The 24,457-nt window shown below is 42.5% G+C and overlaps 6 protein-coding genes across 9 annotated transcripts; 4 read left to right on the forward strand and 2 right to left on the reverse strand.

Moving 5' to 3' along the window:
• The first annotated feature begins 1,422 nt into the window (after window positions 1-1,422).
• Window positions 1,423-8,728, forward strand: LOC117141918. 2 transcript variants are annotated; one of them, XM_033305647.1, is made up of 5 exons: window positions 1,423-1,494; window positions 5,063-5,406; window positions 6,801-6,982; window positions 7,206-7,399; window positions 7,941-8,728. In XM_033305647.1, the coding sequence occupies exons 2-5, from the start codon at window positions 5,121-5,123 to the stop codon at window positions 8,134-8,136; spliced, it is 858 nt and encodes a 285-aa protein (XP_033161538.1). In that variant the 5' UTR covers window positions 1,423-1,494; window positions 5,063-5,120; the 3' UTR covers window positions 8,137-8,728. The 2 variants fall into 2 exon arrangements, with proteins under 2 accessions (XP_033161538.1, XP_033161543.1); XM_033305652.1 differs by having other exon boundaries at window positions 7,965-8,728.
• An 828-nt stretch (window positions 8,729-9,556) lies between these two features.
• LOC117141305 lies at window positions 9,557-11,810 on the reverse strand. Its single transcript, XM_033304693.1, has one exon. The coding sequence runs from the start codon at window positions 11,785-11,787 to the stop codon at window positions 9,685-9,687; it is 2,103 nt and encodes a 700-aa protein (XP_033160584.1). The 5' UTR covers window positions 11,788-11,810; the 3' UTR covers window positions 9,557-9,684.
• Window positions 11,811-13,976: 2,166 nt separating this feature from the next.
• Window positions 13,977-15,216, forward strand: LOC117150747 (uricase). The gene is made up of 2 exons (XM_033317780.1): window positions 13,977-14,562; window positions 14,632-15,216. The coding sequence occupies exons 1-2, from the start codon at window positions 13,992-13,994 to the stop codon at window positions 15,114-15,116; spliced, it is 1,056 nt and encodes a 351-aa protein (XP_033173671.1). The 5' UTR covers window positions 13,977-13,991; the 3' UTR covers window positions 15,117-15,216.
• A 140-nt stretch (window positions 15,217-15,356) lies between these two features.
• LOC117150748 lies at window positions 15,357-16,573 on the forward strand. Its single transcript, XM_033317782.1, has 2 exons — window positions 15,357-15,714; window positions 15,775-16,573. The coding sequence occupies exons 1-2, from the start codon at window positions 15,498-15,500 to the stop codon at window positions 16,401-16,403; spliced, it is 846 nt and encodes a 281-aa protein (XP_033173673.1). The 5' UTR covers window positions 15,357-15,497; the 3' UTR covers window positions 16,404-16,573.
• A 110-nt stretch (window positions 16,574-16,683) lies between these two features.
• Window positions 16,684-19,879, forward strand: LOC117139358 (bromodomain-containing protein 7). The gene is made up of 4 exons (XM_033301613.1): window positions 16,684-16,865; window positions 17,120-17,742; window positions 17,796-19,461; window positions 19,517-19,879. Exons 1-4 carry the CDS (start codon window positions 16,808-16,810, stop codon window positions 19,753-19,755), a joined length of 2,586 nt encoding a protein of 861 aa, XP_033157504.1. The 5' UTR covers window positions 16,684-16,807; the 3' UTR covers window positions 19,756-19,879.
• Window positions 19,880-19,990: 111 nt separating this feature from the next.
• On the reverse strand, window positions 19,991-24,379 carry LOC117139369 (ethanolaminephosphotransferase 1). 3 transcript variants are annotated; one of them, XM_033301633.1, is made up of 9 exons: window positions 23,845-24,379; window positions 22,227-22,295; window positions 21,979-22,165; window positions 21,664-21,920; window positions 21,447-21,601; window positions 21,206-21,386; window positions 20,930-21,139; window positions 20,825-20,866; window positions 19,991-20,261 (listed from the first exon to the last, which is right to left on the reverse strand). In XM_033301633.1, exons 1-9 carry the CDS (start codon window positions 23,899-23,901, stop codon window positions 20,175-20,177), a joined length of 1,245 nt encoding a protein of 414 aa, XP_033157524.1. In that variant the 5' UTR covers window positions 23,902-24,379; the 3' UTR covers window positions 19,991-20,174. The 3 variants fall into 3 exon arrangements, 2 of the variants coding, with proteins under 2 accessions (XP_033157524.1, XP_033157512.1); XR_004459362.1 differs by having other exon boundaries at window positions 20,173-20,261; window positions 20,535-20,866; XM_033301621.1 differs by having other exon boundaries at window positions 20,170-20,866.
• Window positions 24,380-24,457: the final 78 nt, after the last annotated feature.

A 24,457-nucleotide genomic window follows, 5' to 3' on the forward strand; every position in this document is an offset into this window, starting at 1 on the left:
CTGATGCAACTTAAGTCGCACAATCCGCTTGCCATAAGGAGCGTAAAGTACGAAGAAGTCGAGGAGAGCGAACGAAATAAATAAAGCCGACTATAAATAGCAGGTCCTGGCCAAAAATATGACTTTTGCCGCTACATGAGGAAGCCTCCATCCAGTGCCACTTGTCCCTGCCCCCGAGCACTTAAACTTTTCAGCGGGCTATTATTGGTTTTCTCGGGGTAAGTGTCATCTTCTGTTGCCCCAGGCGATTTTCAAGAAAACCCTATATATGCTTATTTTCCCGGCCCGCCTTTTAGGCCAAAACAACACGCAGTCACACACACATACACACACTCAAAACAATAACGAAAACATCGAAGGATCGTTTGGATTGTCCTCCATTACTCACGGCAATTTCACATTAAAGTGTCATCTTTTTCAAGGCCTGCGGGCTGCGACGGTTGTTGACATCCGACTGGATTGTCCAGACCCCTCGATTCCTGCTCAGCGATTGCCGTGTTCCTTTGGATTTGCAGTTCAACTGGGAGTCGAGGAAAGGATGGACTATTGGCTGAGGCCATTGCCGTTTAAATTTAGTTGTTTTAAAAATAAACATTAGCTATAAATAAAAAATTTAATTTTTTTGTAATGAACGCTAATAGACGGTCAAAAATGACAGACTTCAAACCCTTTCGAATTAAATTTTATTTGCTTACCACAATTAAATAGATTTTTTATATTTTTCCAGTATTTATCAGTCTGACTGATAGGCTATATCATCATCGATCTATAAATATAATCGTTGCCTAATTCATAAGTACACCAATATGACAATACTATTTTGCACTGGAATATGACAATGCAATTACATTTAGCCGATTCGCTGGAATTTACAAATACATTTCCAAACTACCGGCCTGCAGGGATTTCCGCAGCGTCATGCCTGGCAGGTCCTTTGAGGAACTTTGAGACCTCCCACAGAATGGCGAGATTCCGAGAAACGAGTGACCCGGACTATGCAGAATAGGTTTCCGTAAACAAAGCTGTCAACAAAGGCTTCTATCCAACCCACCCCGCGGATAATTTATCACCTTGCCCCGTGACGTCCTTTCGCGACTTGTTGCCTACTTAGCGGCGCATATCTTGATCCTGCTGAATAATTGCCAGCGACATTATTCATTCGCGAATATCGCCGTAGCAGGCGCTAAACTTTGTAAATGTCCCCAAAATATTTCATTGATAAAAACGACGGTGGCTTCGTTTTCCAAGGAGGAGTGGCCAGTGAAAGCTTGCTTGAAGCTTTTACGCAATTTTTGGCGCCTTCACATCGGCTCGTTGAAATCGACGTACTCGTCATCGGCCGACGATGGCGACGAATCGGATTCAACTTCGGATGCGGCCTTATAAAAGGAAGCGGCTCCGCGAGTCAACCACGCAGTGTTCAACAAGTAGTAGGTGCAACAGTTGACAGAATTCCGATTCTGATTCAAACGGTTTCCAGGAATATATTTTAAAGTGAGTGTTAACGGTGTGTTTCGAATATCAGTCACGCCAAACTCTTTAAGAAGTTTCCCAAAAATATCTTGTGGTCTGTGTTTAATTTGAGCCAGTCGATTTCATAAAAAGGATAACAAAACGTGACGTGAAATCTTAGTAATGCCGTCGCTTTCGTCATCAATTACAGTGTCGTCAATGAAACTCGAAATACGCGCCTAAAAAATAAATAACAATTAGTGGACATATATTAAACATGCCAGATAAGAACAGAAGAACTATTATATTTATAACTGTTAAGTGCATTCGTTCTTAATAACACAGAAACATTTTTAAGGCAAAGAAAAGCAGCGATTAAATGCCAGCTAAAACTTAATTCATTACCTTAATTCATTATTAGTAAATTATTTTGTTTTGCTTCTTTTTTTTAATTGTATCAGAAGATTTTTAACTCGAAACTATTGGCTTAAAACTGAAAATTACCACAAAGCCGCAACTAAACCCTTGTAAGTTCTCTTTAAAAATAAAAGTAAAATTTTCTTATTTTATTCCACCAATGATTTTAGCAAGAAAATCCCATCCATATGTTTAATTTTTTCTATTATACTAATAATTATTTATTTTCGATTAAAACTTTAAAGTTCACCCCCTTTAAACATAGAGCATCACAGTTGAACTAGACAGTTAAATTTAAAAATTGATTGCTTTGCAACTGGTGAGCTTAAAATTTTTGAGAAATTGGTTTTAAGTTTACTCGGGACAGCAATCCATAAATACTTTATCAATGTCAATAACTCAAGGAATTCCCACCAATGCCAAACACAAATGTCAAGCGTAAATAAACCAATGAAAATCTAGCAGAAACAAATAGAAATAAGCATCAATATTTGTTGGCCCCGACCTCGTTTTCTGTTTCAAACCCCTTAAGTTCCACGTGCAAAAATTTCTGACAATCGTATAGAAATTTAAAAAAAAAAAGGGAATCAATCGAAAGCATTAAACGCATTCCAAAGCCGTTTTCGTGTCACAAAAATTCAGCATCCCACTGGATTTTCTCCTGAGAACGTATTTACAGAAATTGGTTGTGCTACTTCTTTAGACATAGCAACTAAAAAGTATATCTAGAGGTATCAACTTACATTTCGGAAGCAATACTTTTTAGTTATACATTGAAGATTACAATTCGTAAGCGATTTCGTAGGGGTTTAAAACTTAAAAAAATACTTACCAATACTTATTTAATCGAAATTTCATGGGTAGCACCTTTTTAGAATTTTTGTAGAAATCATTGCCTTCTGGTCTTTTGGTTTGGCCCAAACACTTTGTGTAACCTTTTGTGTGCAAATTTTGACAAGTATCCCAGATGGCCGGATTCAATAAGTAGAAAAGTTATGTAATGTCCTGCCCAGAATTGTTACGCAAGTAGACCGCGTCTAATTGGCCGTACTTCGGCGACAAAATGTCAGATGCACTTGACCAACACCCATTTCCCAGCCGTATTTTCCACATCCTTAGCCCTAATTAAGCAGTTTTTCCACCACACATGTCAGGTGGTACGTAGGCGAATATAGTGGCGCAGATAAGGCCTATGAAAATTCCTCTGGGTTCGGGTCCGTTTCAGTTACACTTCAACTCAATTTAGCAATTAGCCGTGTGGTTATTGCGAAAAGGAAAACAGGCGACGGGTAAAAATGAACGCACAATTATATATGGGTTCCTGAAACTTCCCTCGCCTCCAAATTAATTTCATTTTACCTTGGGGACATCGCCAACCAGGGTGAAGTCCCATCTTTTGCTTTTTTTCCTTTCTTTTTTTTTTTGGGCTCTGTCCACTTTTTGACACTGTGTCAACAAGTTAATTAAGGCATTTTAACAACGATTCGTGTTTGCTTTGTTTACTTATAATTCGTTCTCTCCGCAGCAAATTCGAATAAGTTGGGCTTTCCCAAAAATAAGTCCACTTAAGTAAGTGCCAATAAAAGAGGAGTAATTGAAAAAGTTTTCTTGCAGGAAATGCCCGAAGAAATTGCAATTTATTTTCCAAATTAGCAAAAAAAAAAACATCAAAATCGCAATGCACTTAAAGACTTAAATCTACGAGACGAAAATTTTCGCAAATATTTTGACAAAGTTGCAAATTTTCAATTGAATTTAATAAAACGTGACGAAAAGTGAAAAGAAAATCATCTACAGAGAATTTATCTTTCTCCGAGCAATTTTAATGAACCAAGTGCAACCTTCTCTGTTTTTTTGAGAGGGCGTGACAGAGTTGATTTGCTTGATTGATTTATGTGGTTAACTAACCATATAAATTGAGATAATTTCAATTTATTTATCTGTGAGGTAGAAAAGATTTTCTGGCAAATAATTTAATTAGGTTTAGGTGTATATTCAATATTATTAAATATTTTATTTGTATTATAATTAACTTAAAATTCATAGAATTATGTAAAACAACATAATTCCTTAAAAAAAGCAAGGACGCTTAAACTTTCGCAGCAAACAGCGCTTTATTTATTAACCAAACCCTTAATTAATTAATAAACTTGGGATTTCTTGGCGAAAATCTTCACACTTTTTTGTCGAAATTTGTCTTAGGCATACATTATGTTCAGTTGCTTGGGCAGACAAATTAAGCCGATCCTAGACATCTCAACCAGCGAGACCGCAAGTGCCAAAAGTTCCAGGCATCTCATTTATATTGCTCGTCAAGCGGATGTTTTTTAAACGCAAAAAAAAGCGATAAGGCTGGCGGGTTTCCCCAAAACCCCAACATCCAGAGTCCCCGGCTAATGGGCTGAAAATACGCTGCGAAGGAGTTAAGCCCACTCGCCCACGTCGGTGACGTCCCATCCTTAATTAAATGAAACGACAAAGCGTACAGAGAGGGCCCAGTATGAACCTCGCGATGCAGTACCTGACATAAAAAATATTTACAAAAGCACAGGAACACCTAGGGCACAGTGGTGGAAATCTATACGAAAAATAATAGCATTCTTATCAATTTTAATCCTGTGCCCTTCGTTGAAATCTACAAGAATGATGGAAAAGCTTTCATTCTACAAGTAAATAGAATTTTTTTGGGTTAGCTTTTTAAATTAAGAATTGGGGCAGATTTTAATATTATTATAATAATTTTCTGTTAGTTGAATTGTTGAGTTTCTACTTTATAAACATTCAAAGTACCCAAGCTGTGTATGTTATATATATAAATGTATAATTAATAGCCTTAGTTAGTGGTAAAAGAGTAGAATTTGAGTGCCCATTTGCCCCACGGTTCCTCGCGCGATGAAAGATTAAGCAGCAGCGCAAAAACAAAAGCCCAGAATCAGCCGCCAAGTTATCCAAGAGGCCCTTTTGACGTTTGGCACCCACCACCCATTTCTCCAGTTTCCCTCGCGGTTCTCCTCCTTTTGGCGGGGGTTTCTTGGTTGCTTGCGTGTTTATCTGAGTATTGTTTGCTTGAGCACAAAGAGACGCCCACACGAACGGCATAATGGGGCGGATGGGGGTAGGTATCCATCCCATGGCCGTGGTAGTGACGGTAATTACCCTCTTGTACAAACATCTACGCTTTTTTGCCTTCCAGAGACGTCCACATCGCCAACGACCCGCGCACTAATCCCGAGCTCATCCGCAGAGGCTGTATGAACATGAAGCCTGACATCCTAGCGCTCTGCATCCTGGCTACCACGATCCTGTGCAGCAGGACGCGTCACGTCGCCGGCTTCCTGACTGCGCAGTCCACCGCCAGCGGAGGAGCACGCGGAGCAGACGGTGCCAAAGTGGGTGACCACCAGGGCGTGGCGTCCGGACCACAACGTCTGCATTTGCCCATTCTAGCGGTCGGGGGCGGACCCGTTCGCCAAGGACCCGCTTTGCCCGGCGACGTCCTGGATGCCCAGGAGCGAGCTGTTTACGATCCCGGCGATGGTGAGTCATAAACATCCATATTACCGCTTTCCTTGCCATCGTAGACTTCCCGGGCATCAGCTAATCCCCAGACCATTTCAATTAAATTGTTATCGGGTTCTTTTTGAATGCGAAGACGTAATCGTGGTCAAGGTGAATCCTATAACCAAGCTATTCCATCGCCCTATTAAAAATATATAGGCTTTATTTATATTAACCAAATTACTAATACATAAAGCTAAACGAACTAGAAAAAACAAGGTGAAAATTAAAAGAAATAATTAATCTGTTGTCATTTTGCTATTTTTCTAAATTATTGTTAGTCGCAATTTATAACATTTAATGGCAGTTATGGCCTCTTATTTACTCCTCACCTGAGCACATGATTACGTTCAAAATTTTTGCTTGCCGACTTTTAGGCGACCCATTCGAAAGGGGTGGACCAAGTGTTAGGGTGACCCATTTGCGTGCACTTAGCCGTAACCGCCGCCCACCATCTCTAATGGCCATGGTGACCGCTCGCTGAACATTTTCGGTCAGTGCACAATTTTTCAAGTGCCTGACATTGTTGGCCATCGCACAATATGGAGCATGTGTTTGTTTGTGCCGAGCACTTAACACGCCCACCAAACTGCCGGGGATAGATTTTCAAATTTGTTGACGAATTTGATTCGACGTTTGCGTTTGGCGTTGCTAGCACCTAACTTCCACCAACCCGCAATAAAATGTCATATCCGATTTTCAATAAGCGAACTTGTTTTCCAAGTGATTTGATAGATGGGTAAATGGATTGGAAATTCAACGAATATCGATTGGGGTTGAGTTGGTAACATTTGAATTTCTGGACATTGCAGGTGATCTTATAAACATACATATAAAACAAACATTTAAATTTATTTCTCAAAAAGGTTTATTTCACATCAGCTGTAAATGCTTTAAGTTCATGGGAGTCGCCTGTCTGCGGCTCTTTGAAAAGACATCGAGTGGACAGTGATGATGGGCAGACTGGATGCCAAATGCGACAAAAGGCAGTCAAGGAGTTGTAGTGCCTGTTGACTTGACTGACGGACGTGGTCGAAAAGCCGAGAAGGCGCCGGGGGGTAAAGGAATGTTGTGGCCATAAACTCATTGCCGCCAGTCAATTTCCGCCAGTCCATTGAAACGACAGAAGTGCCGGGGGAAACACGTTCCAGCCAACCAGGACAGACAGACAAACAAACTATTCAAACTTTCAAATATCAAGCGGCGGAAGTTTGCGATGGCAAGGAGCAGGAGTCGGGGATTTAGGTGGGAGTGGAAGTGGAAGTGGAAGTGGGCATGGGAATGGCAATGGCGTTGTTGTGGTCGGATTAGCGGCAGCTTGAATAAACATTCAAATCGCAAATAAGGTCTTTGGCTTGCTCATTTCACGGCAGAATTACTCCGCGCCCAGGAGCTCGGATTGGCGGTGGTTCCTCAAGGCCCCGACTACGCCGATGCGGTGTACAACGAACTCGAGCTGGCCAGCAAGTTCGAGGTGCTCAAGAAGATGGAGGAGGATTTGCGGGCCGAGCAGGAGCTGGTGGACAAATCCGCTTTGCTCATGAAAATGCTGGAGGTGAGTGCAAAGACAGGCTGGCGAAATTTCGATGAAAATGTTAAAAAAATACACAGTAAATTAAATTTTAACAAATATTATGATAAACTTCAAAGTAGCTTAAAAATAACTTTTTAAATAATGTGTACTTCAGTGATTATATTTTTAATTTTTATTATATCTTATAAAGTAATAGATTTATTTTTAACACAATTTATTGATCTATGTGCATTTTTTCGCTCAGGATCCCTCATTGGAAACCTTGCCCTTGGTTTATGTGGAGGAGGAGGAGCCGGAGGCCGTGATTCCTTCCGGCGGAGCCGAGGACTACGCCGACTTGGAGAACGCCGTTCAGGATTTGGTTTTGGGCCAGAGCAAATCCAAGCGTTCGCGCTACTATCGAAGGTATCCGTGGAAGCGCCACAACAAGAATCGCGGGTAGGTTGCTTTTCTATATTTAAACATTATTCACACCAATCCGAAAATCCACCAAGCACTGTACTCAGCTCCATTGACTGCTAATTACCCGTACCCACTTTTCATTTGTAGTTAGTAAATGTTGTCAGTAGTCTTTATGCAGTATTAAGTACCATATTCTTAGAGTTTAAAAACGGAACTCCTAAAATTGCCAATTTAAATACGTCTGCTTGGGAATGGAAAGATTTAATTTAAAGTAAAAATGTGATAAATTCAATTGCGACGAATTGACGTAAATCAAAAGCATGACCCTCGAAAATAATGCAAAGAATGGCAATTTCAGGAGCATCCTTACCGCCCTCCACCCACCAGTAGTAGTCCATTGAATTTGAACAACTTACTGTAATGCATTTATCAGAGTCTCTTTAGGCCCGAAAAGGCGCCCAGACACCAGACACCCAGAACTCCCCACCGCCCACTGAGAGATCGATTATTGATTACTGATTACTGATAGCCGAAGCGTGAACGATTTTGCTAACTACATAACCATTACCATTATCAGTTCTTACATGAATTCTATCAACAGCAACTATGAACCGGAATTGCGTTATGCCTGCACACCTAGTAAGGAGGATATATTCAAGCTGCTGGTCAATCTGCACGAGAATCGCAAGGGCAATCACAGCAAGACGGTTAACTTCTGCAACCGGAAGCGTCCGGCCAAGGCGGTCTTCACCAACATTAGGTTCCTGGGTTAAGGCACCGGATCTGGGATGGAAGCCATTAGACCACACATACAGACACGACACTGACAGACACATATGTATACCAAGCATCAATTGTACATTGCTGACAAAGTCGAGCGCCAAACTGGAGAACAACAAGCACTAACAATTAGCCTAACTAATTTACTAACTACTTACTACTTAACTACCCGGCTAAACGAGCTAAACGAGCTGAACTAAAAATACTTCGTTATCTCGCTGGGCTAGAGACCCATGTGAGCCTTCCCTAATTCCAATTGTAGACAATTAAAAAACTTTTATAACTCTCAATGTGTTGTATATACTAACGAAATAAACAAAGTTATAGTAGCTCGTTCCGTTTGTTAATTTCATTGTGGTCGTTGCGTGTGCTAATCCAAACAATTCCAAAACGTTGCCATATCACTCTAAAGTCTCGTAACGTCTTCTCGGTCCATTAAACTAGTATTATAATGAGATACATGGATCCAATGTCCCCAACGCTACATCAGTGTGTATATACGAGAATATTGAAAATGTGTGTATTAATATAAATGTGTACGTGTTAACTACTTACCATACTAACTGAATCTATCTTTAATGTAAAGTCGAGAGGTATATATATATATTTCAAATAAACTTATGAAATACTATTATTCGTATGCAATTAAATGGTGATAAGGCGTTTTCAATTGACGTTAAGGGTTCGATTGAGCATTTCCTTGCATATCATCTTATATCATTGATACTATTCGCAAAATAAATGGTCAACAGAATCTTATAATAATTTATTAAAATATAAGGACTAAGCAAGCTGAGTAAACTAAATATATCTAAAAATACATCAATTAAACTCCAATCTACTCTTCTACCACATTGTGAAATTTTTATGTACAATTGGAGAATGAAGCTATTTCTTTGGTGAAATTAGTGCTAGCCAATTGGACATATCTTCAATAGTCTGTCACTTCCACAACAACTCCGACTCATTGTTTATCCCACATAAGTACTGCGATTGTAAATGGAACCAACCAACCCACCTGCGGAAGTGCGAAAGCGCCACCCTGACATTGAGATTGAATGGTGCCGAGATTCTCGGCCAACTATTGCTCAGTGTTTGCTGAGACAACAATGTGGCGACATGGTTATCTATTTGGAAAGCATCTGTATCTGTGGATGACAACGGCGGGGGGATTGCGATATGGAGTGGTTAGGGATGAGGGTGGGGCTGCTGGAGCAGTAATGACCAACGAGCGTGTAAGCCTCCAGTGGATGACTAAGCGGAGTGAAAAGACGCATTCCTTATCATATTTACTTTATACATTCGCTATGACGTTAACAAAATTGGTGAAATACGGATGCCGCGGGTTAGGATCGCAGATTAATGCTGAGGAAATTTGGAATCATTGTCATGAAATGGATAAATACCATATTAAATACATTCTTCACCAAAAATACATAAAACAGCACTTAGAATTCCCTAGTATTTTTATTAGCTCTTAAATCTTTTACATAATTAAAAAATTTGTAGCTATAGTTAGTAACCCATCTTGTTAAACACCTTCAGCCAAAAATGTTTGGGAACCAACTTCTTAGCGGCGAAAAGCACAAGGGTTTAGTTAGCCAAAGGGTGTCGACTGAAAGTTTAAGTACCTCCATGTAATCAAAGGAGCAACTGCTTTGCTCGAAGGCCTTCGTAACCACAGGTGACTCTGGCTTAACTGGGGATTGGGACGGTGACTGTGGCTGAGTTGAGACGCCCAGGTGAGCCTTATCCTCATCCTCATCGTCCAGAGCAGAACGGGCAAAGGCCTCGTCGCCGTCAAAGTAGTAGAACTCCTTGCGAGTGGAGTTAGTTTCCACCACTCTCGAAGGCTGTTGAGCATCGATGCCCCGGGCATAGGATATCCTTCTCGTCGTTCGGTAAGGAGTGGCCGCAAAGGGTACGGGATATCCACTGATATAGCCAGGATAACCAGGTTGTAGGGGCCACATTTGTGCTGTTTGCGGGGGTAATCCCAACTGAGGTTGCAAGCCCAACTGGGGTTGCAAGCCCAACTGAGGCTGTAACCCCTGCGGCCACAAACCCAATCCCCTTTGAGGTTGCTGCGGTTGCAAGCTCAATCCAAATCCTTGGCCGGCATCTTGACGACAGCCATCGGAGTCCTGATCCTGGAATATCTCCAGCAGAAAGCCATTGGACGTGGTGCTGCTCGATTGTCCAATGCGCATGCGCAGCGCCTTGCGACCCTGATCCCAATGCGATTTGTGGACATAGCCGGAACGACAGCCGCAATAGCGCTGACCATCCACCTCCAGAAAGTCACCATTGCAATTATGTTGGCCTCCAAAGCCGCTACTAAGTCCGCCGCCCAATCCACTGGAAACTCCTCCTCCGAATCCGCCACCAAAGCTGCCTCCAATTGCGCCTCCTGAATTCTGGCCGAAATCGAAGAACTTGAACTGGATCCGCAGACGGCAGACATTTGGAGAGCTCTTCTCGATGTAAAACACGCAATCCCTTTGCTGATTGGGCAGCAGATAGTTCAAGACTGTCCTTGGAAATCCGGGGCTGGATAGATAGAAGTGATTCTGATTGAAGCTGCTGGCACAGCAGAGATCCAACTGACCACCAAACTGCTGCAAGGTCTGGGAATCGTAATCCTTGAGAGTAACAGCATGTGGCTGAAAGGATGTGGTCTGATATTGATCGGAAATCAGGGGCAACTCTTGCTGCAGTTGCTGCTGCTGCTGGGGAAGTTGAAGTTGCTGTGGATGTTGCAGTTGCACTTGTTGTTGCAGCTGCTGCTGCTGCAGGACCTGCTGTTGCAGTCGCTGTTGCTGCAGGATCTGCAGTTGCAGTTGCTGTTGCTGCAGGAATCGTTGCTGCTCCTGCTGCTGTTGCAACAGTTGCTGCTGCTGTTGCTGCTGCTGGGGAGCACATGGCGGTGTGTACTGGGGTGGTAATCCCGCAGGTGGTGGGTATAATCCAGCAGGATAACCAAGACCTGGTTGCAAGCCCAAGTTAAACCCCAACCGGTTTGGTTGTGTATAGTTGAAAGCTGGCTCCAGTTGCGGCTGAGGGGTTTGCTGGGGCAGATGGTGATGGTGATGCTGGGTGAGCAGCTTCTTCGGAGGCGACTTGGCGCTCACCTGCACCGTGTCGCCATCTACGTCCTCCTCGTCATCGTCCAGACCCCTGGCCACCAAATCCTCCCTTTCGCAGGCCAAGCGCGTGATGAGCAAGCGGAAGCCACCGTTGGTCGTCCAAGGCGAATCATCGCTAAGGAAGCGCAGACGCAGGACTCCATCGGGGGTGTGATACTTCTTGATACCCAGCACCTGACCGCACAAGACCTCCATGTCGTCGCCGTCGTTGTTCAGGCCAATGGCCAAGTAATCCCGACTGCAGTTCTCCGATAGCTCCAGCTTGAAGTCCAGGAACTGTATGTGAAACTTGGTGGGGCAGCGGTAGGGAGATCGCACCACATAATCCCAGCAGGTGTTCACCGGATAGTTGTCCGGATAGTTGGGCGATTCGATGAGACTCTGTCGCTGCCTGTAGACGCCATGTAAGCCGCACTGGGGCAGCTCATCGTGCACAGCTCCCTGGGCTCCAAATGGGATGACACTCAGTACCAAGAGAAGGACAATTGGCAGCTCCATGTCGTTGTTCGTCCGCTGGTAACGCGCTCAAAAACGCAACTAACTCGTTGCGGTTCACGCGGCATCGATGTTTGCCTGCCAAAAAAATAATATTTTACATGGGTGCGTCGCAGGTTTCACTGGAAAACAATTTGCACTTTTGTTTGTGGACACGACAACAAAAGCATTCACTTGTCTAAGACTCTCATTCATAACTCGCACTTTAGTTCACTGAACCGCACGCAAAACTTTCGGGCGGACAACAAGTTTTCGAGGTGCCAAAAGCTTCATAAAACTACCAATCCATTAGATTAAATTCCAGGCGGTACATCTTTTGCGGATGATTCATGTGGCAGGGGTTCTCTACTCGTTTATGAGTATATCATAATCATCAAGATCATATAGTTTATCATATCAGTAGAATACTATAAAGCATAAATTAAGCTAAATAACTTAATGACGCGTACTTATGGGAAAGTAAACATTATTATACTATTTACTTAACCGTGAAATCAAAAGATATTTAAACATAAATATTATTATCTTTGCTGAGTTAAGCTCTCGCTTAACAAACAATGACACTTCAATTCCAACATAGAGTTTATCTTAAGCCAATAAAGGGAACTTACATAACTTGACAACAAACATATACAACCATTTGGGATCGTGGGAGACCATTATGCATACAAGGCACGCTCCTTAAAACCGTGTCAAACAAATATATGTCAAATTTATATCTTGAAAACGCGCCCAAATATCTTTTGAAATATTTTCACCCAGAGTTTGTATAGGATTAAACTGGATTAGCACTAAGCCACAGCTTCTGTAGATAGTAATTTTGGGCAGAATGTATATTATTTGGGTGCTGAGCAATTTGACAAACACAAGTCAGCAGAGAACATCTGACATTTCCTATCTCCATATAATAAAACTAACTTAACACTAAGCTAAAGTGGTATGTAAATAAATAGAGACTAAACTAACTGTTTTTAAGTGATATATAATAGTAGATCCATGTGTATTGTCATTTACTGTTTATGAGTATTTTAAAAACTATTATACAGTGTATACCTTGGTTAATAAATGATTTGATATACTCACACCTCATCTGACCCACTACATAATTTAATTGTTTTGTAGTTTATTCGAATTGGTTTATAAAAAGTTAAGACTTACAAGGAAATGGTAAACTCCTTGCAAATACAGCTTACAATTTATTACAAATTTCACTCTTTCAGATCTGCAGTTGCTATGCCAGCAGATTTACGATGAGTCTTTTATTCCCTTAGCTAAAAGGGTATAATAGGCTTACTGAACAGTATGTAAGGTAAGGTAAGGTAAAGCGTTTCCGATCCTATAATAATAATAATAATCGAATCGATCTGAACGTGTATGTCTGTCACACTAGATTATTCCAGAAACTCAACTTGAACATGTTCATTTTAAGGTATTTTTAGAAAGCTCCATTAAAATGTTAAATGCACAGAATTTTAAGACGATTTTCAAGGATATTAAAAAGGATCTCTTAAAAGTTAATAAGCTAAGGTGTCAATAAAAATTGAAGACGCAAACTAAAATCTTTTTCTATGGTGAAATAAATATAATTTTCCAATATTGTGAAATAATAAATTTATCTTTTCAACACACATATTTTATTAGACTCGTGCTTGATTATACCTATCATGAACGAAAATAAAAACTTTACTAGCAGGAGAAAACTTACTCTATCAGAAGCTTAAAAAATAGGAAATAATTCAGGAAGGAAATCAGTAAAAATTATTTACCAATTTTTTAGAACACACTTCATCTTTTACAAATATAAAAAAAATAATTATAAAATTTTCTAATATGTGCTAATGGTTAAAACGGCATTTGCAACGTATCTCTTACGTAATATTGCAAAAATAAGGATTTGGTTAGAAGAGTGTGAAGTAAACAAGATACAAAGTTTTGGAGATAGAAGACATAGCCTTGAATCTTGGTCATGTTTACTTGGCACCAGGCCGCGATTATCTGCGCTACTAGTCGTAATTTGAGTTAGACCTTTAATACTCTAAGTGAGAGTGATGATATACGATTTCCCAGCCACTTGCTTTCTACGAAATGCGCTAACGAAATCCCTAACTACACAAAGATTCGTGTTGTTATCCAGGTGTTCTGATATAAAAGGGGGCAAGGAAATTGATGGCATCATCAGTATCAAAGTGAGAGTGATTGCAGTCACAATGTTTGCCACGCCCCTCAGACAGCCAGCTGCGGCTAACCAGACCCCAAAGAATTCCGTCGGCATGGATGACCATGGTAAGCCGTATCAGTACGAGATTACCGATCACGGATACGGCAAGGATGCGGTCAAGGTGCTGCATGTCAGCCGCAAGGGACCCGTGCACACCATCCAGGAATTCGAGGTGGGCACCCACCTGAAACTGTACAGCAAAAAGGATTACTACCAGGGCAACAACTCGGACATCGTGGCCACCGATTCGCAGAAGAACACCGTCTATTTGCTGGCCAAAAAGCATGGCATCGAGAGTCCCGAGAAGTTTGCCCTGCTCTTGGCCAGGCACTTCATTAACAAGTACTCGCACGTGGAGGAGGCGCACGTCCATGTGGAGGCGTATCCCTGGCAGCGAGTTTGCCAGGAGGAGACCAGGACCAACGTTAATGGAAAGTGCGAGAACGGAGTCCAAGGAAACTGCGACTTCAGCTCCATTGACAACAGATCACTGCACAATCACGCTTTTATATTCACGCCCACCGCTCTTCACTACTGCGATGTGGTTATAAGGAGAACAGGTTAGTCAAACAAAACCAAAGCAATATTATTTAAAAAGTTTATAATTATCACCTCCTTTACTGTTTTAGATCCCAAACAAACGGTCATCACGGGCATCAAGGGTCTCCGGGTGCTAAAGACGACCCAATCTTCGTTCGTGAACTTCGTGAACGATGAGTTCAGATCTCTGCCAGATCAGTATGATCGCATCTTTAGCACCGTGGTGGATTGCTCCTGGGAGTACTCCGACACCGAGAACTTGGACTTCCTGAGGGCCTGGCAGACGGTCAAAAACATAATCATTCGTAACTTTGCTGGCGATCCACAGGTGGGCGTGTCCTCGCCATCCGTCCAGCACACCCTGTATCTGAGTGAAAGACAGGTCCTGGATGTCCTGCCGCAGGTGTCGGTCATTTCGATGACCATGCCGAACAAGCACTACTTCAACTTCGATACGAAGCCCTTCCAGAAGATTGCACCCGGCGACAACAACGAAGTTTTCATCCCAGTGGACAAGCCACATGGCACCATCTATGCCCAGTTGGCACGGAAGAACATCAATAGTCACCTGTAGACCGATCTCTGATGTAGCTAGGCTCAATCTAAACCAATTTAGCCAATTCATAATTACATGAGGCGAAGTTATATATGTATTTAAAATTATTTAAGTAAACGAATCATATTCTGCGTTCTCCTTATTTAAAAAATTATAAACTAATACAAAAAAAGTGTAAAAATGAATAAATCGGTTGCGAAACCATTTTTTGAGATCACACTTGCCTTGGCTGAATAAATCCAAATTGTATCAAAACTATTTTATAAAATCCTAAAATGAGGCATCGTTCCTAAAAAAAATATAAAATAAATTCCACAATTTTCGACCACTTTGGCAGTCAAAATTCGCAATCTAAATTCGAAATTAGTAAAAAACCATCTAGCCCCAAACAGCGGGACCATGACCAATCGACTGGCCTTGCACCACATCCTGACCACCCAGCTGCGAAGGGACTGGGAACAGGAGGAGAGCGCCAAGACCAGGCTGTCGCAGCTGTCCAGGAGGGACAGGATCAAGGCCTCGCTAAGATCGAGTCAGTTGCCAGGACGTTACTTGTTGCCCGACACCAGAAAGACCTACGACAATATGGTGGCCAATATTCACTCGACCATGAAGTGTAAGCTTTTGAGCTAAAAACTAATCGGAAACTTTAAAAACATATTAATCATTTTCTTAGCGGTTCGAGCACCACGAAGACCACGGCCAACGGTGCCGCTGCCCACATCTGTGACTCCGAATTCAGTGCCAGCAGTTGCACCACCACTGCCATCGAAACTGGTATCCAAGCAACCGAAACGCAGGTCGGTGGGTCGCATCAAGGGCGGCGGTAACTCTTCGAAGGCGGACAGTGCCCATGGTATCGCCACCAAATCATTGGCGACGATCAAGGCCTCCATCAGCCAGAAGCAGAAGAGATCGCGGGGCTTTGAGCAGCACAGCCGCATCCGTGAAGTCATCCAACAGAAGAAAGTGCTGGAGACCATGTTGCAGCAGCACAAGAAGCTGCAAAGCGATCGACGCACCATAGCGATTGATATCCAGCGAATGCGTGCCGATCTGGACAGGATTCGCAACAAGCTGGACACCTCGCTGCAGAGCCTCAACTCGACGCGCACCCTATTCAGTGCCGCCAACAAGGCGAGTCTCAGAAAGTCGACCGCTATGCAGAAGCCCACGCAAAACATGGTGACCACCACCAAACGCCGCTCGGGTGGCAAACGAAAGGCCCGGACCGTTGCCATTCCGATGAACCGCCAAAGTGCGCTGACCAACAAGGCCCCTATTCTCAAACAAAAAGTTCGGTAAAATGCAAAGTAAAAAATGAAAAAAAAAATATTTAAACTTCGGCAAAAAACTACCATAACTGTTCCTTTTAGTAAAGTATTCTTCTACTTTACAAACTTAAGTACATAGAAAAATTTACTGATAAAATCTGTTACTGTTTAAAACCTTGACATTATAAAATAAATTTAAATTGGCAAAAACAATTAACAATTTTATATTTTAAATTCAAAATCGTATGAATCGATATGTTATCGATTGCTTTTAGTGTTGAAAAGCAACCGGCTTGACGTTTTACAATTCTGTGGAAAAAAGTCACGGTCACACTGCTCATGGCGTCTGTTCTTCGCCAACGAATTTTTGTTTTTAATTATTTTGCTTACAATTTTCACCGATTTGCCTAATTTTTCGACAACTGGGAGCCTAAGATGGGCTCCTCCAAGAAGCACAAGAAAAACAAGTCGGAGCGACGCGAGAAATATGAAGGTGAGTGAAATGAAAGTGCTGTGTCTACGTGAGCCCCTGCTGCCATAGTCCATCTCGCTCACACATTTTGCCGCTTGTTTTTGAGCATGCATACACTTAAAAAAAATGAGTAAACAATACATATTATATGCCACAATTACTACAAAATGTATGATTAGAAATAATCTACGTGTGTACGGGCAGTAATAATGCTATTCAGCACCGCTCATTTTATATACACCTATTATAACCTGGATTTCTCCTTTATATTATAGAATACAGTCAGCACCAGGACCCGGCTCAGCTGCAACGAGGTCTAAAGCTTATCCTTAAGGTGGGCTCGAATGCCACGCCGGAGTACAGTGCCAATTCACCAATGGTAGACGGAGGACCGCCTACAGCAGCCGAGGCCATGATGTCGCCAGTCCCCGAGGAACTTCAAGATCACCAGGGCCACCGCGAGCGCCACAAGAAGTCGAAGAAAAAAAAGAAGAAGAAGGATCGCGAGAAGAAGCACAAACACCACAAGGAGAAGCGCCACAGGAGCAGAGATCGACATCGGGACGCTGGATCGGACGATGATATGATGGCCGGCGCTGACGATGCCGCTTGCAGTGGATTCGCTCCATCGTCGGTCGCTCCACCGGCCGCCGATCCCGATTCTAGCCAAGATGGATTTAGCTTTATGGACGATGATCAGTCACAACCGCTGCCAGAGAATATTTTGTTCTTCGCCGGCATCACCACGGATAACTCGCCATCAAACTGCCCCGTAACAAAGCCAATAGCTCCACGCAAGCTGGATGATATTCTGATGGGCTCTTCGCCCAACTCGTCGTCGTTGCAATCTTCCTCCCTGGGCTTGATAGGCAGCAGTCCCACCAAGCCACTGCCCGACGTAAGTTACATTACTAAATGGCAAAGTTCATTACTACATTCAATGCATTTTAGCTTTTAATACCTTCACCGTCGACGCCAGGAGGAGCCAACTCCCTTAATGCCCTTACACCGAAGGCTCTCGAGGCGCCAAAGACGCCCAGTAGTTCCAGTGAGTCGGGTAGGGAGCCCCGAAGCTGTGTGCTCAAGCTAAAGCAGCAGAAATCGCCGTTAAACAAACTTCTGGAGCACCTGTTGCGCTTCCTGGAGAAGCGGGATCCCCACCAGTTCTTCGCGTGGCCGGTGACCGATGACATGGCGCCCGGTTACTCTTCAATAATCAGCAGACCCATGGACTTCTCCACTATGCGACAGAAGATTGATGATCACGAGTATACCGCTTTGACCGAGTTCACTGATGACTTTAAGCTGATGTGCGAAAATGCCATCAAGTACAACCACGTAGATACGGTTTATAACAAGGCAGCTAAGCGTCTACTTCAAGTTGGAATGAAACATCTGCAACCTGAGAACTTAATGAGAAGCCTGAAACCACTGTCTGCTTATATGAGGGAGCTTACAGCCAGAGAACTTGGTTTTGAGTTAAGTTCGAACGATTTGTCGAGGGAAAATAACGATTCGGCGGATGAAGGAGCTTCAACGGGAGCGGAGGAGCCACGCACTCCTGCTCAGCTGGAGGAGGAGGAGCGCAAGCGAACTCTTCGTTTGGAGAATGCACCCAAAACACATTTCGAGCCTTATGTAGACGATTTAACGGGCGAAGAGATCCTGGCGCAAGTGCAAAATGCTGCCCAACAGGCCAAACAAAGAGTGAATGCCAAGAAAAATGCCCACAAGATGGGTTTCCTGCGTCAAACGAAGGATGGCAGCACCACCCTGAATCTGGTGATCAAAGAGGAAAACGAGGGTCCTGAAAGGGTAGTAACAATTGGTGATCTAGTTGGCAAACTGCAAAAGGGAAGCGCACAGCTACAGACGCGACAGATTGACAAAAGGAATGCCGTGCGGCCAGTGAAATCCTTAAACTACGGAGCCTTTGCCAGCTTTGCGCCCACCTTTGATTCCCGCTTTTCCACGCTGAGTGCCGAAGAAACGCAATTGGTTTTGCGTACGTATGGAGATGCCTCCAGTGCGGAATATGCGGAGAGCATCTTACAGTTCACCAAAGACTCTAGTTACGGGACCACAATTGCAAATGGTTTGCTGGATATCCTTACCAACGGAGAGCACAGCAAATCCCTAGATGAACTATACAACATGCAGCTACATTCATACGAGCAACGTGAGATTGAAAAGTGTTTTGAACAGGAGGAGGAAACTTCCAACCAGCAGGAAACCACCGCCCAAATTGAGCAAGAATATGAAAAATACAAAAACACACTTGTGGACTTTAAGGGATTGCAATCTCTTGGTGAACTTGGCATCGATGTGAGCTTCTTAGACGGCATGGAGGCTGAAATGAAGAGCTACGAGCTCAATCGTCGCATGCACGAGCATCTTAGTCAAAACTTGACGCTAATCGAGAAGCTGCGAGTGGCGCAGCACGATCGTTTGTCACAGCCTTTGCCGAATCATCTGGGTCTGGTGCAGCCCGCCGGTCAGGAGGAGACCCAAACTGCCCAGCAATTGACGCAGCAGATCAGCGATTTGGCTAAGAAGTTGCCGCCTTCCGCCATCGCCGATCCCTATGCCTTGCGAAAAGCCATGGGCATGTCCTTTGGTAAGTCCATATGCATGCTTATATGCTTATTTATGAATAACTTTAATCTGTTTAGCTGGCTTGCCACCACCTCGACCCGTTTCTCCGCGCGTCCAGCTGCCTGAGCTGCTCCAACAGCCGGTGGCCCTGCCACAGTTGCAACCTGTGGCCATGGAGATCGACGAGTCTGATGAACAGCATGGCGGTGGAGATCTGGAGAACGAACTGCGCGAGTTCCTCGAGAGCGGATCTGGTCTCCATTCTGCCAATCCGGCGGATGACAACAGCATTGTTGCCCAGCTGTTGCTGAACTAGGAGATCGGGAAATCTCCAAGACGCGCGCTATGTTTATAATGTAAGATAATGAAATTTCTCTAAATTATTTTCATATATTCAATGCGTTGGCACTCTAAATAAAAATTAAGCTAATATTAAAGAAGCACATGCTTTGCTGTCTGGGAAAAGTTAGATATAAAATCGATGTGATAAAAACAGAATTATTTTCAAAGTTCAAAGTTGCTAGACCTGAATAAGATAGATTCAATTGAAATTACCTAGCAAATGCGATCTGAGAACGATCAAGTATTAATTTATTTAACTTTCTTCAGCACTAACAATTATATTTTCGTTTCAATTTCGAGCTTAAACCTAAACACACTTTCAATTTGTCTTAACTGAACTAGGCAACGATTTAAAGTTTAAACACAACACAATTGCAAAAGAAGCGGCCATAGCTAGACTTCTTCGACGTTTTCCGTAGGTTTGGCGTCTTCAACAACTTCCTGCAGCTCTTCCTCAGCGGCGACAGTCTGTTTCGTGATCTACAGAAAATTACAATACGATGGGCGGTACAGTGAACATAGCCTTTGCATTATCATAGGTTTACAACTTCATTCAGTAGCTGTCTTCAGGCACATAATACTTATCGGATCATGCAGTTAGCGCTGCTATGTATATGTATATCAACATGCTGGTTAAAAACGTCTCCGACGATAACTCTTTCATGCATTTAGCCTAGGTTTATCGTACTACATAATAAGTTCTTAGTCTATGATTAGGATTTGGATAACATAATATCTTCGTATGGACTTTACCACATTAGAAACCGCGTATGGCGAGTATCGGTTTAGTGTTTTTGATTTGAGTATGGACCACTTAGAACCTAGACATTAGGCGAGGGCTAAATGTTTGGAACCCATTTATATATATATGTATATATACTATATATCACAAGATGGTTGATTTTGGTTGTCCCCGGTTTTTGATGTGATTTTTGTTAGTGAGCGATTTAGTTTCAATGGCTTTTCAACGGTTTGATTTTGTTATTGTTCTGCAGAAGTGGTTGAGTTATATCTGAACCCGATTGGCTGCTAGATTTTCTTACTTTGAAGCAGCGAATGTGAAAGTGGTCGCACATCTCAGAAACCTAAAAGTAGTTAACATTTTAGAATCCCAAAATGTAGAAATATTTAATGAAAGGATATCTTACCACGCCGTAGCCGTAGTGCCAGTGAGCTAAAGTTGAGAAAATGGTTAGACCATAGAGTATCCATCGTTCGGTGTCCGACGTCAGATCTGTGTCAAAGACCTGCTGGTAGTAGGGAAAACAGCAGACACCCACTGTGGCGGCCAGTGGCCACATGAGCACATTGAAGGAATCGCAACGCGTGTCCGACATTTGGGCCACTATCAATCGGCACTAAAGATCGCAATTTGAAATATTTATTACTTTCGATCCCATTGCGATAGTCACTTTAGTACTTACTGCAATATTTGAAAATATCGTGCCATAGAGTATCCATAAAATGCGTGGTTCCTTGTTGATCACATCGTTTCGCGAAAAGAACGACCAGACTACAGTGATCACAAAAAGCCAAACGAAGGCGAAAAATGGACGCAGCATTTCCCACATGGGTCGCATTTTTCCAGTCTTGTTTTTATAGGAACTAAAACCAAACCAAAGTTAAATAGACAGGGCAAACCTAAAGGTAGGTATAGAAACTCACAGGTAGATATTTCTAGCTATAATCGGATGACTGCTGACCATGCCGGAACCAATGAGAACGAACTCAAACATATTCGCCACAGTGAAACCATATATGCTAAAGCGATACATCTCAGGACCAAAGACGGTTGCCACAAACAGCATGCCACTAACTCCCTGAAAAAATTAAAATATTAAATCCGAAATAAAGGAATTTAATGTTTAATTGATTTACATACCCACATAGTAAAGTCGTAACCCCAGGGCAAGAACATAACACCCGTGTTGTACTTCTCCACGTGAGTTAAATAGAAGTTGAGGAATACGTTCCAGATCACAAAGAACATACGAATCGGTGGCAAGTCGTGTGTGCCGAATAGGGAGAATAGGTAAATGGGTATCAGGGCAGCTGAATAGGAGTCCAATCCATGATCGAATAGCTCTCCCAGAGGTCCACTCGTTCCAGTTCTTCGAGCCTGCTTGCCATCCATGCCATCTAATGATGAAATCACATTGTAGCATAACCATAGTGGATTTCTCTGCTCCCAACTCACCCAAGTTGTAGTAAATGAGTATATTTATGGCCGCCACTGTCCAAACCCAGGCGGGCACCGTATTTCCCGCCTCTGAATTGGCTGCTTCGAAGCCCCAATCATAGTAAGCTATCAGGATAAAGTTGACGACAGTCATGAGAAAGCCCACGAAGGTCAAAACGTTGGGCGCCAGCCATTTGGGAACAAACTAGAGTACATAAAGTGACTTTAAATACAAACATATATTCTTGGAAGCTTTTATAGAATACCTTCACACAGTAGTTCCAAAAAGGGTGCATCACATAGACGCTGAGGAAGCTCGTGTCTATACTGCTGTACTACGAAATAAATAATAAGATATTGATTAAAAACATTTTTCTTTTCACTCATATATGCCAGCCATGGACATCTACAAGTTCAAAGTTAATCTACAAGTTAAAAATGAATGATTAGTTTTGAATTTATATTTTGTCTAGGGAAAATAAATTACTCTTAACCTGACCAAATTTTTCCTATCAGGCTGGGTACAACTTTATTTAAGGAAGATTTGATAAGATATCGATTTATACCGCTGCGCAGTACATGTTGTTATAGAGTAAAAGGGTATGTTGTATTCGTTCAATGTATGTTACACCTAGAGCAAATCATGTAATTGTTATGACGAGCACCTAAATATGGACATGGATTACCAAGTGGATCCACCCATGTTGATAACAACGTTGATATCGTAGTAACTTAAGATCTAGAGAGTTGAGAATTACCATGCATAGTTATGTGTCCGCTTATTTTCAAGTTGGTTATTTTAAAAGATATTTGATAGTCGAGACAATTGAGTGTAGCATTTACTTCCTTTCCCTTAAATTAAGCCTTTTATTGTCTAGATTTGTGTACTATTTTACTTTTGAGCTCCTACTTTGCACCGTTTATGAAGCTTTTTCATCTTATTGTCTTTGCATGTTGTAATCTTTACAAGTACAAATTCCACTATTGATAGCAACCAACTCATCCCCATCCACCGAATCGGCACTATCTATCTACATATGTACTTCTACATGTATAAATATTTCCAAAGCTCCAGCACATGGTTCCGTGACAGTTCAATGCCTTCTTTTAATGAACGTTTGCGAAACATTTGTTTAGTATGGTTATCATTTAATTGATGACCTACACTAGTAAAACTATATACTATAAAATTTTGATAGTACAAAATTTCGACACATAGTAAACGGGCTCAGTTGGTCGGTATCAAACGAAATGTTGCCTAATCTGCCTGGCGAAGCAACCGGAACTAGGAAAAATCGTAATCCGATAATAGCAGCTTGTTACACGTTGGGAAAAGATTTTCAAGTTGATAAGAATAATATTGTTAAAGTATCATGGAACCAAAAAATCTTGAACATGATAACTATTGACTAAACCACAAATTTAATTAATACCAATTAGGGTAACTAAGCTTAACTTGTTTCAGTCATGTAACGAAAGAGATCTTTTTTAAAATCTTTCGAAAAAAAATTCGAAATTCTATATTGGAGCCAAAACAAATATGCCCTGCACCTTACAGATTTCAGTAAGTCGTTAAAAAGTAAAAGTGGGACATTTAACCAACTAAACCTGAGCATAAGTTTTTCAAAACCGATAACCGATTGAGGATCAGTTAGGAATTGAGGGCAGTAGACTTGATACGGATGCCACTAAAGTTTTCTGGGGTAAAATCGAAAGTCGCGAGGAAACTGGGTTAAATCGATAATGTAGTTGATTCCATTTCGTGGGATTTGTTTAGAACTTAATAACAATTGACCGAACTGTGGATGGGGGCTTCCCGATTGGGACATTGATTTTCACCACCCACCGGGTGGGTGCCGTGCTCCCCTTTTCAAAAGAACTCACCTTGTAACGCTCGAAGCCCCTCAAATGAGCCTCCGACAAGTAGCGCATGCAACCCATTTTGTAATTTCAATTTTTCAACTATTCTAATATGTTTTTGCTGTACCACCCCAAGTGGGTGGGAGCAAGTGATAACAGCGGTAGCGGCGGAGCGGCGGCTGGGGGAGTTTGCACTTGGATCGGAAGTGTGATTAGCGCGTATCGGCTTGACCTTTGCTACGGGTCAGTTGGCTAGTTCGGCATATTGTATAACATCTGCGGATCTACACAGATATGTTGGCGATTTACGGATTCGTTCACACGCGGAGGCTCGCGAGAAGCGGAATGCGGCTGGCTAAATTAAATAATCGGTTTGTCCGCCGCTCTCGAGAACACGCAACACGCAAACAACAGTTACTCCTCCTGCACTCGTCCAACTGGCGAAGAAGAAGAACCGGACGGAGACGAGCACGCAGACGTATATACGACTGCCCAAAGATGAAGAGAACACACACGTACTTATTCCGGACGGGCCGGCGTCTGAATGGGAACTGCGGACGCGGACTTATCAGGCCCGATGGCCCAGCGCTTAATTCGCGACGCCGACCGCGACTTGGGTTCCACAACAACGAATCCC

Source organism: Drosophila mauritiana, chromosome 2L, assembly GCF_004382145.1.
Source record: "Drosophila mauritiana strain mau12 chromosome 2L, ASM438214v1, whole genome shotgun sequence".
NCBI classification, from domain to species: Eukaryota; Metazoa; Arthropoda; class Insecta; order Diptera; family Drosophilidae; genus Drosophila; species Drosophila mauritiana.